The following is a 17,780-nucleotide window of genomic DNA, read 5'->3' as shown; positions in this document are numbered from 1 at the left end:
TCTCAGGGCGTGGGGGAGCTGCAGCCACGAGGCCCAGTGGCACTGGGATGGATGGCACCGTGATGGGGACACCTCGGGGACCCCCTGGCACCTCCTGGCCGGGCTGTCCCCGGCAGCAGCTCCCGAGCTCATCCTTGTCCTTTCCGAGCCCCTCGTCTGTGCCAAATCCCGTCCCCATCGTGCCAAAATTTGTCCCCACGTGCCAAATCCTGTCCTCATGTGCCAAATCCTGTCCTCACCGTGCCAAATGCCGTCCCCATCGTGCCAAATGTTGTCCCTACCGTCCCTAATTCTGGCCCCACCCTCTGGCCCCATCCAGCCCACAGTAGCCACGGTCTCACCTTGGGAGAGGCGGGGATATCCCTCATCCCTCTGCTCCATATTAATGAGCCCCTTCCTCCTCCTCCTGCTCCTCCTCCTCCTCCTCCCCCGGTGTCCCGGAGCGCTGTGAGCCGGCGCTCGGTGCCAGCCGCGCTCGGTGCCAGCCCGGCTCGCCTCGGCCCGGCTCGCCTCGGCCCGGCTCGCCATGGCCCGTGCCACCCTCGTGTCGCAGCTCTGGCTCCTGCTCCAAGCCTCCTGCCTCTGCCTGGCCCAGCTCGTAAGTGCCGTGCTCGATCCCGCTCTGCTGCGGGCTGGAGTGGGGATGGAGAAAGGGATGGAAAGAGGATGGAGAGGGGATGGAGAAAGGGATGGAGAGGGGATGGAGAGGGGATGGAGAGGGGATGGAGAGGGGATGGAGAGGGGATGGAGAAAGGGATAGAGAGGGGATGGAGAGGGGATGGAAAGAGGATGGAGAGGGGATGGAGAAAGGGATGGAGAGAGGATGGAGAAAGGGATGGAGACAGGGATGGAGAAGGGACAGAGAGGGGATGGACAGCGGACATTCCCCATCTCGGCTCCCTCGCCCTGCTGAGCACTTTTGGGTTTTTTGTTCCCCCAGCACTTTTTCCTTTGCTTTTCCCAGGAATGCCCCCCTGGGAAGGTGGGAACAGCCACAGCCCCACAGACCTCTCCGTGCAGGAAGTGCGGGCTTGGAAATTCGGGAATTGTTGGCTGAACAAGTTTAGTTTGGTTTTCCCCCTGGAGCAGCAGTGGGGGACTCTGTTTTTCCCACTGGATTTTCTGGGAAATTTGTTCCTTCTTTCCTGGGATGTGCTGCAGATCTGGACTGAGCAGGGCTGGGGGGGCTTTGCCCCTCCTGGGGTTGTCCCAGGGCTCCATGGGGGCTGTCAAGGGGTCCCTGTGGACTCTCCAGGCTAACCCAGAGGCAGGAGAAAGTGGATCTGGAAAAAGGGAAGAGGAGCCCTGGAGAGAGGCAAGCAGTGGGATTCCACCTGGAAAAAACTCTCATTGACTTACAACTGAAGAAAAAAAGAAAAATCAGATTTTAGAGATTTTGGAAATTTTTTTCCATGTGGCTTCTGAGCTGCCTGTTGGAAGCTGGGGGACAACTCCTTCCTAAACCCCCCTCGGGATCTCCATGGGCTTGTGGGGGCAGGGGAGCAGAGCAAGGGGGATGTGGGAATTTTGGGAACAAGGAACCCTTTGGAATTCGTTCCTTGAGCAGGACAAAGGTGCCATTCAGGGCTGATCCCAGGGATGGGGACTCGCTCCCTCCCCGGCTCGGGGATTGATCCAAGGTGGAGCTGGGGCTCTCCTGTCGTGCACACGAACCAGCAGCACCTCTCATCCCTATAGATTTACATTTATTCCTTGTATTTATGTTGATTTTTAAATGAACCCAACCTGGGAGGCTGGAGGAGCTGCAGGAGTGCAGCCCAGCCACCGTTTGCTTCCCATTTCCAGGAACACCAGGGCTCCAGTCTCCAGGACTGGAATCTTTTCCCCCTGAACTCCCTGTTAGGATAACAGAGGTTTCTTTGCCGAGTCCTGTGCAAACCTCAAAGCCAGGGGCAGGCTCCGGGAGCTTCCCTGAATGGAGCTTTTGTCCAAAGCCTGGGAGCGGAGCCAGCCCAGCCCGGGGAGAGCTCACACGGAGGGGCTGGGGGTCCCCACCTTATCCTGGGGTTTTGGGCACCTAAATCCTGCCAGTGCTCCCAGAAATCCCACTCTGAGCTAAAAGGGGTTTTTGGAAGCGCTGCCTCACCCCATGGGCACCCTGCTCTGGAAGTGGCAGGGAGTGGGGGGACAGAGATGGGGGAGAAATGCTCAGAGATCCTGCTCCATCCAGGCAGGAGCAGCAAGGTAAGAGAGAGCATAAATGGGGTAAAAATGTCATCCCATGGAGATCCCATTCCATCAGGGTAGGAGATCATGGACACCAGGGAAAGAGGGAGGAGGGGTAGAAATGCTGCCCTCACCCCATGGAGACCCCGCTCTGTTCCCCATGGACACCAGAACAGGAGATTGGAGAAATGGGACAGCAACTGGGCAGGGAATGAGGAGCTGGAGGTGCCAGTGTGAGGAAATGTCCTGGATTTCCCCATCTGTGCCTGGGGATCCACGGCAGGAGCAGAGCTCTGACCCCTCGGGCTGTTCTCCATCCCAGCTCCCTGGAAATGGATTATTCCTGGCACATTCCAGGGGCTCCCTGTGCCCCCCACACTCGTCTGACGTGGATCCCATCCCTTTTTTCCTGCAGAGAGGGCCACCAGGAGAACCTGGCCCACGAGGGCCCCCCGGTCCCCCAGGAGTGCCAGGAGCTGATGGCATCGATGTGAGTGACCAGGAACCCGTGCGGGCAGTGGGGAGGGAGGGGACACGGGGCACAAAAGGGACACTGCGAGTGGCACAGGGCTCCCTGCTGTTCCCACTCCTCATTTAGGGCAGACAAAGGTGGCACAGAGGCTGCACCCCAAATCCACAGCTCGGGAATTGGAGCCTGAATTGGTTTTTGGGAGGTTGGGGTACAGTGGAGGATGCTCGGAGGGGTTGGGGCAGGGATCAACCCAGAGGTGCCCAGTGAAGGGGGGATCTGGGGTGGGGGGACAGTGACATGCCATGGGGGTCCTGCAGAGGGGTGTGGGGGGAATTGTGGCTCTGGATCCCCTATGGGTTGGGGAATGGGGGGCTCGAACAGAGGGGAGCCCTGTGAGGCAGCAGGAAGTTCCTTTTCTCCAGGATGTGGTGTTATTTTAGTGTTATTTTAGTGTTATTTTAGTGTTATTTTAGTGTTATTTATACCCAGGGCAGTCAAAGAGATTTGGAAACCCCAGCACAATCCTCAAAAAATTCCAGGAAAACCTTCACAACCATCCTCCCCCCCCACTCCCCACAAAATCTCAGTAAAAAAACCTCACAAACCCCAGCCCAACCCTCACAACCCTCCTCTCACAAAATCCCAGTAAAAACCTCACAAATCCCAGCAGAACCCTCACAAAACACCAACCCTTCACAAACCCACTAAAACCCTCTCAAAACCCTCAACCCCCCCCAAAAAACACCAGCACAGCCTTAACAAAACCCCAGTACAACCTTCACCAATTTCCCCTCACAAAACCCCAATAAAATCCTCACAAAACCCTGATAAAACCCTCACAAAACCCCAATAAAATCCTCACAAAACCCTGATAAAACCCTCACAAAACCCCACTTCACAAACCCCAATGAATCCCTCTCAAACCCCAATAAATCCCTCACAAATCCCAATAAACCCTTCCCAAACCCAGCCCCATCCTGCCCTACCTGTGGGATCCGGGGTCCCTCCTGTTTTTGGGGTGGCACAGGGACCCCGATGGCCCGGGAGGGCTCTGTGGGGTGACAGATCCCTGTCCCTTTCTCCAGGGTGACAAAGGTCCCGCTGGAGCCCCTGGCTCCCCGGTGAGTACACACCCCTCCCCTGACCCCAAATTCCAGAGGGGCTCATCCCAACCTGACCCCAAATTCCAGAGGGGCTCATCCCAGCCCAACTCTAAATTCCAGAGGGGTTCGTCCCAACCCGACCCCACATTCCAGAGGGGTTTGTCCCAACCCCAAATTCCAGAGGGGCTCTTCCCAACCTGACCCCACATTCCAGAGGGGTTCATCCCAACTCCAAATTCCAGAGGGGCTCATCCCAACCTGACCCCACATTCCAGGGGGGCTCTTCCCAACCTGACCCCAAATTCCAGAGGGGTTTGTCCCAACCCCACATTCCAAAGGGTCTTATCCCAACCCCAAATTCCAGAGGGGCTCATCCCAACCTGACCCCAAATTCCAGAGGGGCTCATCCCAACCTGACCCCACATTCCAGAGGGGTTTGTCCCAACCCCACATTCCAAAGGGTCTTATCCCAACCCCAAATTCCAGAGGGGCTCATCCCAACCTGACCCCAAATTCCAGAGGGGCTCATCCCAACCTGACCCCACATTCCAGAGGGGTTTGTCCCAACCCCACATTCCAAAGGGTCTTATCCCAACCCCAAATTCCAGAGGGGCTCATCCCAACCTGACCCCAAATTCCAGAGGGGCTCATCCCAACCTGACCCCACATTCCAGAGGGGTTTGTCCCAACCCCACATTCCAAAGGGTCTTATCCCAACCCCAAATTCCAGAGGGGCTCATCCCAACCTGACCCCAAATTCCAGAGGGGCTCATCCCAACCTGACCCCAAATTCCAGAGGGGCTCATCCCAACCTGACCCCACTCTTCTCCCTTTTCCAGGGTGCCAAGGGCGAGCCTGGAGCCCCCGGTGTGGATGGATCCCCCGGGAAGCCGGGCATTGATGTGAGAACTGCCCCCTGTCCCCTCGGGGTGTCCCTGCCCTTGGGGTCACAGTGGGGTCACAGCAAACCCCTCCTGTCCCCAGGGTCTGTCCCACTTTAAAACATCCCCAAATCCCTCTGTGCAGGAGCTGAAAGCACCTTGGGAATCCCAAGTGGGCTTGGGAAGAGCTTTTGCCACCCTTTTTCATCCTTGGGATCCCAGCAGAGCTCAAGGAGAGCTTCTGCCACCCCTTCCAACCTTGGGAATCCCAAAAGAGCTTGGGAATGGTTTCTTCCACCCCTTCCAACCTTGGGAATCCCAAAAGAGCTTGGGAATGGTTTCTTCCACCCCTTCCAACCTTGGGAATCCCAAAAGAGCTTGGGAATGGTTTCTTCCACCCCTTCCAACCTTGGGAATCCCAAAAGAGTTTGGGAGTTGTTTCTTCCACCCCTTCCAACCTTGAGAATCCCAAAAAAGCTTGGGAATCCCAAAAGAGTTTGGGAACTGCTTTTTCCACCCCTTCCCAGCTTGGGAATCCCAGCAGATCTCTTGTTTCCTCCAGAATAAATCCGAAGCAGTTCCCCCACTGTCCCCACTTCCTTGGCACAGCCTGGCAGACGTGGTGGCACGAAGGGGACGGAGCTGTCCCCTCACCCTGCCAGTGCCCAGGAACCCTGGGTGGAGTCTCAGGGGTGTCTGGGGAGCTTTGGGGTGGGTTCCTGCCCCATCCCAGGGATAAAACTGGGATCAGGGATGGGTGGAGCTCCCCACGTGTCCCTGCCAGAGCTGGATGTGCCCAGGGTCCCTGCAGGGTGTCCCTGTGCTGTGAAATTCCGCCCTTGGCCCCTCCTGATGGATTCAACGCAGCACAAGTTCCTGGAGAGCAGGAGGGATGGGAATAATTCCCTGAGTCTGTTCCCTTGCAGGGCCTGACAGGAGCGAAAGGGGAGCCAGGACCCATTGGCAGGCCAGGAATTAAAGTGAGTAAGGGGCAGCCCTGGAGTCCCACCTTCCCAGGCTCCCTCATTCCCAGGATCGCACCTTCCCAAATTCCCACATTCCCAATTTCCCACATTCCCAATTTCCTACCTCCTCATGCTTCCAGCTTCTCAGGCTCTCACTTTCCCAAGTTTCCACCTTCCCAAATTCCCACCTTTTCGATTTCCCACCTTCCCAGGATCCCACACTCCCAATTCCCATATTCCAAACTTCCCACCTTCCCAGGATCCCAAATTCCCACCTTCTCAGGATTCCACCTTCCCAAATTCCCACCTTTTCGATTTCCCACCTTCCCAGGATCCCACACTCCCAATTCCCATATTCCAAACTTCCCACCTTCCCAGGATCCCAAATTCCCACCTTCTCAGGATTCCACCTTCCCAAATTCCCACCTTTTCGATTTCCCACCTTCCCAGGATCCCACATTCCCAATTTCCCACCTTCTCAGGCTCCCAATCTCCCAGGCTCTCACCTTCCCAAATTCCCACATTCCCAATTTCCCACCTTCCCAGACTCCCCCCTTCCCCTCCCCTCCCCAGCCTGGGACCGTCCCCATCACTCTGGGATCGATCCATGGATGCAGGAACTGCCTGATGGAGTTTTTGGCCCTGAGGCTTCATCCAGGAATTGGGAATTGGAGCAGATCCTCCTTTTCCAGCTCCTGACTCTCCTCTTGTGTCCTGGCAGGGCCAGCCCGGACTCCCAGGGCCACCAGGGCTCCCTGTGAGTATCTACTGCTCTCACAGGTGGGGTGGGCACCCCCCAAGTCCCCCCTGCTCCATCCTTGGTGATGGGGTGGGAATCGTGCTCCTTGGGGCAGGAATTCCGGGGGATTTGGGGAATTGGAACCAATTGTAGTTTTATTTTTGTTGTAGGGTCCTTCACTGCCAGGACCCCCCGTAAGTGCCACGCTGGGGCTGGGATGGGTGGCCTGGGGATCCTGCTTGGAATTGTGCAGGAGGAGCTCAAACCTCAGCACCCTCAGAGGGGAGGGATCAGGGTGGGACCTCTCTCATTCCATGAATTTCTCCCCCTAAGGGACTTCCAGGCCAGGTTGGACTTCCCGGAGAGATCGGAGTGCTGGGACCCAAGGTGAGGAGTCAGGAGCTGCTTCTCTGCCCTTCAGGGCTCCTGGGATAATCAGGGATAATCCGGGATAATCCTGAAACATGGCAGTGGAGGTTCCCGTGGTGCCACCACCCTGGGGATGTCCTCATTCCTGCTGGGACATCCTGGCTCTCTGGGTCTCCACCTCCCCATCCCAAATTCTCCTCTCCTGGCTTTCTTTCCTAGGGTGACCCTGGACCCGACGGCCCCAGGGGTCCCCCAGGTCCTCCAGGGAAACCCGTGAGTATCTCCCAGCCCCTTCCAGGAGGGAGAAGTTTCCCCAGGCTCATCCTTGGAATTTGGGCTGGAATTCAAGCTCTGGCTCTCACCTCCCACCCCATTCCTTGCTCCCTGCCCCTGTAAAACCATCCTGATGTAAACTCATGGAATGCTGATGGTTTCCATCCCTGCAGGGCCTCCCAGGACATCTCCAGGGCCTGGAAGGCAGCGCTGATTTCCTGGTGAGAGCTACCATGACCTTGTCCCCTGCTGTCACCAGGGTGTCCCCTGTGGAGCAGGACCCCTCCCTCCCCATCTTCCCAGGCTTCTCCAGGTCATTCCCGACTCATCCTCGTCCTTCCTCTCCTCCCAGTGCCCCACCAGCTGCCCCCCAGGTCCCAAAGGCCCTCAGGGACTGCAGGGACTGAAGGTAAGGAAGTTTTGGAGTTGGCTGTAGGGGGGGAAAAATGGGAATTGTCACTTCCAGGATGTGGTGGAGTGAAGGATCCTTCCCTGGGATCTCTGGAGCACCAGGACAGGGATCTTTTCCTCTGGAGGAAAAGGTGCTGTGGGAAAGGTCCCTGTGGGTCCCCAACCCCTTCCTGGGGGTGGCAGCCTGGGCCAAAATCCCAACCCCAGCTCAGGATGTCCCCAGTGAGATTCTGACACTCCCCCCAGTGTCCTGGTGGGATTTTGAGCCACCCCAGTGTCCCCAGTGGGGTTCTGAGCCACCCCAATGTCCCCAGTGGGATTTTGAGTCCCACCAGGCACCCCAGGGTGGGACATGGTGGCAGGGTGGCTCTGTGGGACGTGGCCATGGTGATGGGGACACCACTCCTGGCAGCTTTGCCAGGGATTTTCCTCACGGATTTCCTCTCCCAACCTCAGGGACACAGAGGCCGCCCTGGCGCCCTCGGAGAGCCCGGCAAGCAGGGAGAGCTGGTGAGTGTTCAGCAGGATCCCAGTGAGATCCCAGTGAGATCCCAGTCAGATCCCAGACAAATCCCAGCAGGATCCCAGTCAGATCCCAGTCATATTCCAGCAGGATCCCAGTCAGATCCCAGACAAATCCCAGCAGGATCCCAGTCAGATCCCAGCAGGATCCCAGTCAGATCCCAGTCATATCCCAGCAGGATCCCAGTCAGATCCCAGCAGGATCCCAGTCAGATCCCAGTCAGATTCCAGCCAGATCCCAGTCATATCCCAGTCAGATCCCAGTCAGATTCCAGCCGGATCCCAGTCAGATCCCAGTCAGATCCCAGTCAGATCCCAGCAGGATCCAGGTGTTTCTGTCCCTGTGGGGCTGGACCCAGACAAGGAGTTTTGGGAAGGGAAAGGACGAAGGGAGTAAAGAGGAAAACGGGGAACGTGGGAATGGGAGACCAGGGTGGACCAGGACCTTCCCACGGTGGCTTCCTGGGCAGGGCCACCTGTCCCCATCCCCTGCCAGGTGCCAGGTGAGGGCTGTGGTGTCCCCAGGGTGCTTTGTCCCCCCTCTCCCTCCAACATTCCCTTTTCTCTCCATCCCCAGGGCCCCAAGGGGGACGTTGGTGCCTCTGGAGAACAAGGAGTCCCAGGCCCTCCGGTAAATCCTTTATTCCTCTTTTCCTCTGTCCCCCAAGTGCTGCAGGAACTGGGGGTGGCCTCCTTGTCCCCAGCAGCAGGGAGGTGACACTGGTGTGTCCCTGCTCCCAGCACTGGGGTTGAAGCAAAGCCTTCATCCCATCCCTCTCCAAGCCGTGGATGCCATCACTTCTCCCTCTGGAGAGCTCCATGGGCACCTGGGCTGTTCTCAGGGACAATTTGGGATAAATCCCTGCTGTCCCCTGAGTCCCCCTTGCCCTAGTGGGGAGAATTAAAGCCACTGGAATTCTCAGAGCACTTTGAAGATGAAAAGCAATTACTGGGCTGAGCCCTCCACACCAGGAAAGGGCAAAACTGCTTTGAAGCCCAGAGCTCTGGCCCAGGGAAGTGGCTCCAGTTTGGACCTGCTGGAGTTATGGAATTGACAGCTGGAAAAGCACCTGGTGGGGGGCTCTGGAATTAGGAGGGACTGGAATTCCTCATGTTTGGTAAAGCTGGTGGATTCCCAGTGTTGGGTTTTGCTGTAATTGCTGCTTCCCCCTGGGCTGCTCTGGGCTTGGCTTTTTTTTTTTGTGTTTTTCCAGCTAACCTGGCTGTGGTTTCCTTCCCTGCAGGGACCTCAGGGCCTCAGGGGTTATCCTGGGATGGCAGGGCCCAAGGGTGAGACGGTGAGTGGGGGTGGCATCCCCTGGCTCTGGGATCAGGGCTCCAGATCCACGGAGATCGTTCCCAGCAGCATCCCTCCCTCCCTGGGCCATCTCAAGGATGCTCCCTCTGGAGCAGGGATGGATTGGGATGACAATTCACCTTTCCATGCTCTCTTTCCAGGGTCCTGCTGGCTACAAGGGCATGGTGGGGAGCATCGGAGCCGCCGGGCGGCCGGTGGGTGCCCCCTCAGCCCTGCCTGCTCTGGATCCCACTTTCCCCTGCTCAATCCTTGCTTTCCTCTCTCCTCCAGGGCAGGGAAGGTCCCAAGGGACCACCTGGGGACCCTGGTGACAAGGGAGAGCTGGTAGGTGACAACCCCCCAGTGCCAGCATCCCCGTTTCCCCTGCTTGGCACCGTTCCCACAGGGAAAGGCTCTGCCTGGGGGGCCCTCGAGGGGCATCTCCCCCCTGTCCCAGCTCTGTCCCCTGCTCCAGCAGGACACTGACACTCGTCCCCTCCTGCTCTAGGGTAACCGTGGCATCAGGGGACCCCAGGGTGACATCGGCCCCAAAGGGGAGAATGTGAGTACAGCTGTGCCCTGCCTGGGCATGTCCTTGTCCCTGCCAGCACAGACCCGGAATGTTCCTTTCCCTTCCCACTATTTTATTTTTTTGTCCCCACCACGAGCCTTTGAGTCCCTTTGACGGGTCACATGAGTGACTCTTCCACCTTTTCAGGGTCTCCCGGGCATCGATGGCAAGGATGGCACCCCAGGAATCCCCGGAGTGAAGGTGAGAGAGCTGCAGGGGCTGGCACAGGGAATGCCACCCGTGCTGGGAACAACGGGAATGACAAAGGGAATAATGTCCCTTGGCATGGCAGCTCCTGCCCACGGGGTCAAGGGCACTGTCCCCTCCTTGGGCAGGAGTCCCTTGCCTACCTGTGGGCACCCCATTCCTGGTGACACCCCCTCTGTCCCTCACAGGGTGGCACAGGACAGGCCGGACGCCCGGGAACGCCAGGACACCGGGGACAAGCTGTGAGTGCAGGACACCCCCAGCCTGTCCCCTGAGGGGTGACACCTCTGTGCCAGGGGTGCCAGGGCCAGAAACCTGCAGGGGCACTGAGCTGTGCCCAGGGGTGACACCTTGTGCCAGGGGTGACACTTTGTGCCAGGGCCAGCACCCGTGGGGACACTGAGCTGTGCCCAGGGGTTGATCCCAGCTTTGCTTCCTTAGGGATTGCCGGGCCAGCCGGGAAGCAAAGGTGGCCCAGGTGACAAGGTGGGTGACACCTGTGAGCATCCACCCCGTGGCTCGTGTCCCCTCCCTGTCCCTGCTGACCCTCCTGTCCCTCCCTTCACAGGGTGAAGCGGGTCCCCGGGGCCACCCCGGTGTCACCGGTGCCCCAGGGCAGCTCGTAAGTACCGACATGTCCCCGTGTCCCTCCCGGGGACAGCCTCGATGTCCATCCCTCTTGTTTCTTTTCTCTGTTTTTCCCTGTTTTTTTTTTCCTTTTTTCCCCATTTCCTGCATGCTAAAACCTGAATCTGGCACTTTATTCCCTCCCGGGAATCCGCTGGGATCACTGCCCCTGTCACCACCCTGCAGTGGCAACAAGGACAGTGCCACCCCTCCCTCGGGGAAGGACAAGGAGCACACGATGCCGGTCAATCAATCCCATCTTTTGTGGGATTTTCTTTCCCGTTTTTAGGGTGAGCCCGGACCTCGGGGTGAGCAGGGTCCCCAGGGTGTCCCCGGGCTGAAGGTGAGTTGGGGACACCACAGGGGTGTGGCTGTGCCAGGGGGACTGGCCCTGACTGCTCCTTTCCTGCAGGGTGACAGGGGAGAGCGTGGCCTCGTGGGTCCCCCCGGGGAGCAGGGCAGAGCGGTGAGTTGTCCCCAAATCCGGTGAGTTGTCCCCAAATCCAGGTGGGGACATGGAACACGCACCGAGTTGTCCCCAAATCCAGACTGGGACACAGGGAATGCTCTGAGTTGTCCCCAAAACCTGGGCTGGGAGATGGGGGAACGGTCTGAGTTGTCCCCAAATCCAGGTGGGGACACGGGACATGCTCTGAGTTGTCCCCAAATCCAGACTGGGATACAGGGAATGCTCTGAGTTGTCCCCAAATCCAGGTGGGAACATGGGAATGCTCTGAGCTGTCCCTAGAGGGGGGCTGGGACATGGGAGATGCTCTGAGTTGTCCCTAAATCTGGTGAGTTGTCCCCAAATCCAGGCTAGGACATGGGGGATGCTCAGCCCGAGGATGGGGGATGCTGAGCCCGGATCAGTGGGACACAGCCACACCTCCCCCTTTGTTCCTGGGGTCAACCCCATGCCTATCCTGCTGCTGAGGGATTAGGGAATAGCTCAGGGATTAATGGCACCACGCTGGGACAGGAATTTCCTCCCATCCCAGGAGGCCATCCAGCCCCTCTCCAGAGCTTTTCTGTGCTGGGAAAACAGCCCAAAAAATTATTTTTTGGTGTTTTTCCTAGGGACAGGATCACCGTAGGACTGGGGAGCTGCCCGTGCACCTCAATGCCTCGGGGAGAATTCCCTGATGGGAAAACTTCTTTCCATTCCCTGTTCTCACTGACTTTCCCATATTCTTTGGATTTCCAGGGGCCAAAAGGTGAGCAGGGCCCACCAGGGATCCCAGGACCCCAAGGCTTACCTGGAGTCAAAGGAGACAAGGTGACAGCTCTGGGGACAGCAAGGTGGCTTCTCAGGGACGCTGCTCCGAGCTGGGAGCTGATTTTGATGATCCCACATTTTCCTTTTTCCAGGGTTCTCCGGGCAAAACCGGCCCCAAAGGCAGCGTTGTGAGTACATGCCAGGCTGTGGCAGGGGTTTAACAGAGCTGGGTTTAACAGAGCTGGGTTTAACACTGGCTCCAGGCACCTTCTCCATGAATTCCCCCCTCGTCCCAGAGAGTGGGGTGACGTTGGGAATGTTCCCATCTCTCCTTGCCTTTCCTTTAGGGTGATCCCGGTGTCCATGGCCTGGCAGGGCTCAAGGGAGAGAAGGTTGGTGCTTCCCGATAATTCCTGGGAATTTTGGGGGATCTCTTCCTGTGCTGGGCTCTCCAGCTCCATCCCTAAATTCCTGCTGTCTCCTCATTGCCTTTCCTGTGTCCTCTGTCCCCAGGGGGAGTCAGGAGAGCCGGGACCCAAGGGACAGGTGAGTGATGGGGGGATTTGTGGGATCCTCAGCTGGAGTGGATCCTCCTGGCTGAGGTGCTGAGGGAATATTTTCCCTGGAGATGAGGCCCAATGACCATGATCAGCCCTGGACTAAGGCTCAGCTCTTCTTTGGGGTTAAATCTGGGTTCAGGCTCAGCTTCTGGGCTCAGCACCAGATTTGGGCTCTGTAGAATCCAATATTGGAATCCAGCCCTGGATTCAGCCCAAATTTTTGGGATCCAGCTCTGTATTCGGTCCTGGTCCTACTTAGGATCCAGACCCAGATTCATCCTCAGCCCAAATTTTTGTGATCCAGCTCTGTATTCGGTCCCAGTCCTGCTTGGGATCCAGACCCAGATTCATCCTCAGCCCAAATTTTTGGGATCCAAACCCAGATTCATCCTCAGCCCAAATTTTTGGGATCCAGCCCTGGATTCATCCTCAGCCCAAATTTTTGTGATCCAGCTCTGTATTCGGTCCCAGTCCTGCTTGGGATCCAGACCCAGATTCATCCTCAGCCCAAATTTTTGGGATCCAAACCCAGATTCATCCTCAGCCCAAATTTTTGGGATCCAGCCCTGGATTCATCCTCAGCCCAAATTTTTGTGATCCAGCTCTGTATTCGGTCCCAGTCCTGCTTGGGATCCAGACCCAGATTCATCCTCAGCCCAAATTTTTGGGATCCAAACCCAGATTCATCCTCAGCCCAAATTTTTGGGATCCAGCCCTGGATTCAGCCTCAGCCCAAATTTTTGTGATCCAGCTCTGTATTCGGTCCCAGTCCTGCTTGGGATCCAGACCCAGATTCATCCTCAGCCCAAATTTTTGGGATCCAAACCCAGATTCATCCTCAGCCCAAATTTTTGGGATCCAGCCCTGGATTCAGCCTCAGCCCAAATTTTTGTGATCCAGCTCTGTATTCGGTCCCAGTCCTGCTTGGGATCCAGACCCAGATTCATCCTCAGCCCAAATTTTTGGGATCCAAACCCAGATTCATCCTCAGCCCAAATTTTTGGGATCCAGCCCTGGATTCAGCCTCATCCCCATTTGGGATCCAGTCCTGCCTGTGGTTTTTAGGGAGATTTTGGGGCGCAGCCCCCGTGCTCGGGCCGGGCTGAGCCCCTCATGCCCTGCCCCTTCTCTCCATCCCTTTTTTCCAGCAAGGCATCCAGGGAGACCTGGGCTTCCCCGGCCCCTCTGGGGATGCAGGAGCTCCAGGAATTCGGGGCTATCCCGGCCCACCCGGCCCTCGGGGGCTGGTGGGGGAGCGTGGAGTGCCAGGAATGCCGGGCCCGAGGGGCGCAGCCGTGAGTACCCCGATCCCAAAGATCCTACAGGATCCCACATGATCCCACATCCCTCCTCAGCCTCTCCCTGCGCCCTCAGCTGCTCCAGCTCTGCAGGAATTCCCTCTTCTTCCCACCCAGCTCCGCTGGGAATGAGCTGCTGTTCCACTCAGGAAATGGGATCCTGCCTTGCTGGGGAGGAATTCTGTCTTTTCCCACCGTGTGTGGCATCCATAGAACATCCCAGCCAGCAGCAGGGATTTGCAGGGTTGGGATTTCCCCCTAAAAACCTCATTTTGGATTCCAATGCTGGAACGAGCTGAGCATGGAGCACTTGGGACAGAACGGGGAAGAGCAGGGGGGGGAAGGTGACCTGGGATGCAGGGAGGGGATTGGGATTGGGATTTGGGCTGGGAATGGCTCTGGGAGGGGACAGAAGGAACGAAATTCCCTTCCTGGCAGGGCCGGGATGCTGGGGACCAGCACATCGTGGACGTGGTGCTGAAGATGCTGCAAGGTGAGGGCTGAGCGTGGCCACACCCCATGGATCCCATTAATCCCAGGGATCCCGTGGGTGCCATTCCATGGATCCCATTAATCCCAGGGATCCCGTGGGTGCCATTCCATGGATCCCATTAATCCCAGGGATCCCGTGGGTGCCATTCCATGGATCCCATTAATCCCAGGGATCCCGTGGGTGCCATTCCATGGATCCCATTAATCCCAGGGATCCCATTAATCACATGGCTAACATCCCATTAATCCCATTAATCGCATGGATCCCATTAATCCCACAGATCCCATGGGTGCCATTCATGGATCCCATTAATCCCGTGGATCCCATGGATAACAACCCATGGATCCCATTAATCCCATGGATCCCATGGGTACGATCCCAAGGAACCCATGGATGCCATTAATCCCATGGATCCCATGGATTCCATGGATGCCATCCCAAGGAACCCATGGATGCCATTAATCCCATGGATGCCATTAATCCCATGGATCCCATTAATCCCATGGATCCCATGGGTGCCATCCCAAGGAACCCATGGATCCCATTAATCCCATGGATCCCATTAATCCCATGGATTCCATGGATGCCATCCCAAGGAACCCATGGATGCCATTAATCCCATGGATCCCACTAATCCCATGGATGCCATGGATGCCATCCTGTGGATCCTATTAATCCCATTAATCCCATTAATCCCATGGATGCCATCCCGTGGATCCCAGCCTGGCCCCTCTCTGCCCCACAGAGCAGCTGGCAGAGGTGGCCGTGAGTGCCAAGAGAGCTGCCCTGGGCGGGGTCGGGGCTGTGGGACCCCCAGGACCCCCCGGACCCCCGGGACCACCCGGTGAGCAGGGTCCCCACGGCCCCATGGGACCCCGAGGTGTCCCCGGAATCCTGGGAGCTGCCGGGCAGATCGGGAATGTCGGACCCAAAGGTGGGTGGTGGTGGCGCGGTGCCAGGAGAAGCCCTCCCGGGGGTGGCACTGCCACTGCTTGTCCCCATCCCTGCTGTGCCATCCTGGGTTTCCATGGAGTCCTTCCCTCCTTTTTGTACCCACAGGGAAGAGAGGAGAGAAGGGAGAGCGGGGAGAAGTTGGCCGTGGCCACCCGGGAATGCCGGGTCCTCCAGGAATCCCAGGTGAGACCAGGTGTCCCCAAGTGGCCTTTGTCACCTTGGGGGGATGAGCCCAGTGATGGCTGGGGACCTTCTGATCCATCCCACAAAACCTGCCTGGGTTCATCCCAAAAAATCTACCCAGGTTCATCCCACAAAACCTGCCTGGGTTCATCCCAAAAAAATCTACCCAGGCTCATTCCACAAAACCTGCACAAGCTCATCCTGCAAATCTCAGTTTCATCCCACAAAACTGCCCAGCTTCATCCCACAAAACTTCAGCTTCATCCCACAAACCCACCCAGCTTCATCCCACAAAAACTGCCCAGCTTCATCCCACAAACCCACCCAGCTTCATCCCACAAAAACTGCCCAGCTTCATCCCACAAAACTTCAGCTCCGTCCCACAAACCCACCCAGCTTCATCCCACAAAATCTACCCAGCTTCATCCCACAAAATCTACCCAGCTTCATCCCATAAAACCTGCACAAGCTCATCCCACAAAACCCATCCAGGTTCGTCCTGCAAATTTTCCCGCATTCATCCCACAAAACCTGCCTAGGGCTCATCCCTCCTTTCCTTGTGCCTCGTCTCCACCACCTCTTTCCCTCTCCCTGGAATCCCTCTGCCCATCACCACCAGCACCATTCCCAAACCCCAATCCCTATTTCCCGAGGCTCAGCACCCCAAACCCCTCTCTCTGAAGATCCCATTCCCACTCCAGGTCTCCCGGGCATCCCCGGTCACGCTCTGGATGGCAAAGCGGGCGAGCGGGGCGTGCCGGGGTCCCCGGGTGAGGCTGGCAGGCCGGGTTTGCCGGGACCCCCGGGATTCCCGGGATTTTGTGAACCTGCCGCGTGCCTGGGAGCCTCTGCCTACGCGGCCGCGCGCCTCACGGAGCCGGGCAGCGTCAAGGGACCCCTGTACTGAGAAATTCCCCCCGGAAAAATCCATGCCCGAAGTGAGCACGACGCTGCAATTCCATAGGGAGCACCTTTCAGCCGCGCTTTCCCGTTCCTTGGGAATGCTGGGGTTAATTTTGGGGTGGGGACACACTGCTGGTATAGTTTGGGAATGAAGGGTGGCCTCCAATTCTTTTTCCATCTGTGGGGTTCCAAATTTGCTCCCTGTGCCCTTTCCCAAAACAGTGAATTGGAATAAATTTTATAAACCCTGTGATGTTGGAAGGAGCTCGTGGAAATTCCCTTTTTATCCCTCCCTTTTTATCCCTCCCTTTTTATCCCTCCCTTTTTTAAATTGGAATTTTTAAAGCCCCCCCCCCCCCCCCACACACAAAAGAATAGTTTGATTATTTAAGAGAATTCCCGGCTCCAACTTGGTCACTCCCAGAGCTGTAAATCTTTGTAAAATAGGGATAAAAATGGGAATATTTTGTAATTGTGATGAGGCAAACAACAACTTTTGGAAAAACTGGACAATAAAACCAGGCTGGATTCTTAACAACCGGAATGATGTTTGGTTCTTTTGGACCAAAGCAAGGTGGTGTGAAGATTTCTGAGGGTTGAAGTTTCTTCATCCCATAGGGAAGCAACTTGGATGCCATTCCAAAGAGATTGAAACCCTAATTTGGACATGGAACAGCTGGAAAACAGCTGTCCTGAATCCCAAAATTCCCTTTTGGGAAAGGGGAGGGAACAGCCTGGCTGAGCCTCCCTTTCCGGGGAGTTTCATCCCGATCCTTCTCCCTGCAATTCCCGTGGAATTTCCGCTGTCCAAGCCCTCCGGGGAATCCCGCTCCAGCTGTGCCGCACATCTGGGGCACATCCCAGCTCTTCCCGGCTTGTTTTTCCCCCACGAGAGGGAGCTGCCAGCCCGTGGAATTCGCTCTTCCAGCCTGGGATATTCCCGATAAACGCGCTTTTCCTTCTGGAAGGGACTGGAGCAACCCCGGGACTGGCTGAGCTCCCAGCTTCTCTTTGGGGGAAAAAAGGAGAATTCCCTCCCTTTGACCCCTTCCCGCTTTTGGGATGGACCTGGAAGGGCTGGAAAGGGCTGGGAACTGAATTTTGATCCTGGAGCAGGGAAAAGCCATTTCCAGGTGGGATTTAGGGTTGAGTTTTGGTCCTGGAGCAGGGAAAGTCATTCCCAGATGGGATTTAGGGTTGAGTTTTGGTCTTGGAGCAGGGAAAGTCATTCCCAGGTGGGATTTAGGGTTGAGTTTTGGTCCTGGAGCAGGGAAAGTCATTCCCAGGTGGGATTTAGGGGCTGAGCAGGGAAAAGCCACTTCCCAGGGCAGCCCCTGGAAAAGCTCTGCTGTGCCTGTGGAGCATCCTGGGCATCCAGGAGAATTCAGGAATCCTCGGGAGCTCCTCAGTGCCACTCTCAGCACATCGATGGGATGGGATTTTGGGATGGGATGGGATTTTGGGATGGGATCCAGCACATCCAGGGGCTCTGCTCCAGCTGATCCTGCTGCTTCCAGATCCAGCACAGCTTCCCAAAAAATCACTGAGG

General features: G+C 56.9%; 1 protein-coding gene across 1 annotated transcript; it reads left to right on the top strand.

Moving 5' to 3' along the window:
- Positions 1 to 526: 526 nt before the first annotated feature.
- COL9A2 (collagen type IX alpha 2 chain) lies at positions 527 to 16,235 on the top strand. Its single transcript, XM_062509278.1, has 32 exons — positions 527 to 598; positions 2,603 to 2,677; positions 3,745 to 3,780; positions 4,602 to 4,664; positions 5,570 to 5,623; positions 6,330 to 6,365; positions 6,518 to 6,541; positions 6,681 to 6,734; positions 6,936 to 6,989; positions 7,163 to 7,210; positions 7,342 to 7,398; positions 7,857 to 7,910; positions 8,500 to 8,553; positions 9,167 to 9,220; positions 9,381 to 9,434; positions 9,511 to 9,564; positions 9,728 to 9,781; positions 9,938 to 9,991; positions 10,186 to 10,239; positions 10,439 to 10,483; positions 10,566 to 10,619; positions 10,914 to 10,967; positions 11,037 to 11,090; positions 11,829 to 11,900; positions 11,993 to 12,028; positions 12,188 to 12,232; positions 12,354 to 12,386; positions 13,549 to 13,695; positions 14,137 to 14,191; positions 14,937 to 15,125; positions 15,251 to 15,328; positions 16,030 to 16,235. The coding sequence occupies exons 1-32, from the start codon at positions 527 to 529 to the stop codon at positions 16,233 to 16,235; spliced, it is 2,073 nt and encodes a 690-aa protein (XP_062365262.1).
- Positions 16,236 to 17,780: the final 1,545 nt, after the last annotated feature.

The sequence above is a fragment of the Cinclus cinclus genome, chromosome 26 (assembly GCF_963662255.1).
Source record: "Cinclus cinclus chromosome 26, bCinCin1.1, whole genome shotgun sequence".
NCBI lineage: Eukaryota > Metazoa > Chordata > Aves > Passeriformes > Cinclidae > Cinclus > Cinclus cinclus.
This window is presented reverse-complemented; position numbering and strand designations above follow the sequence as displayed.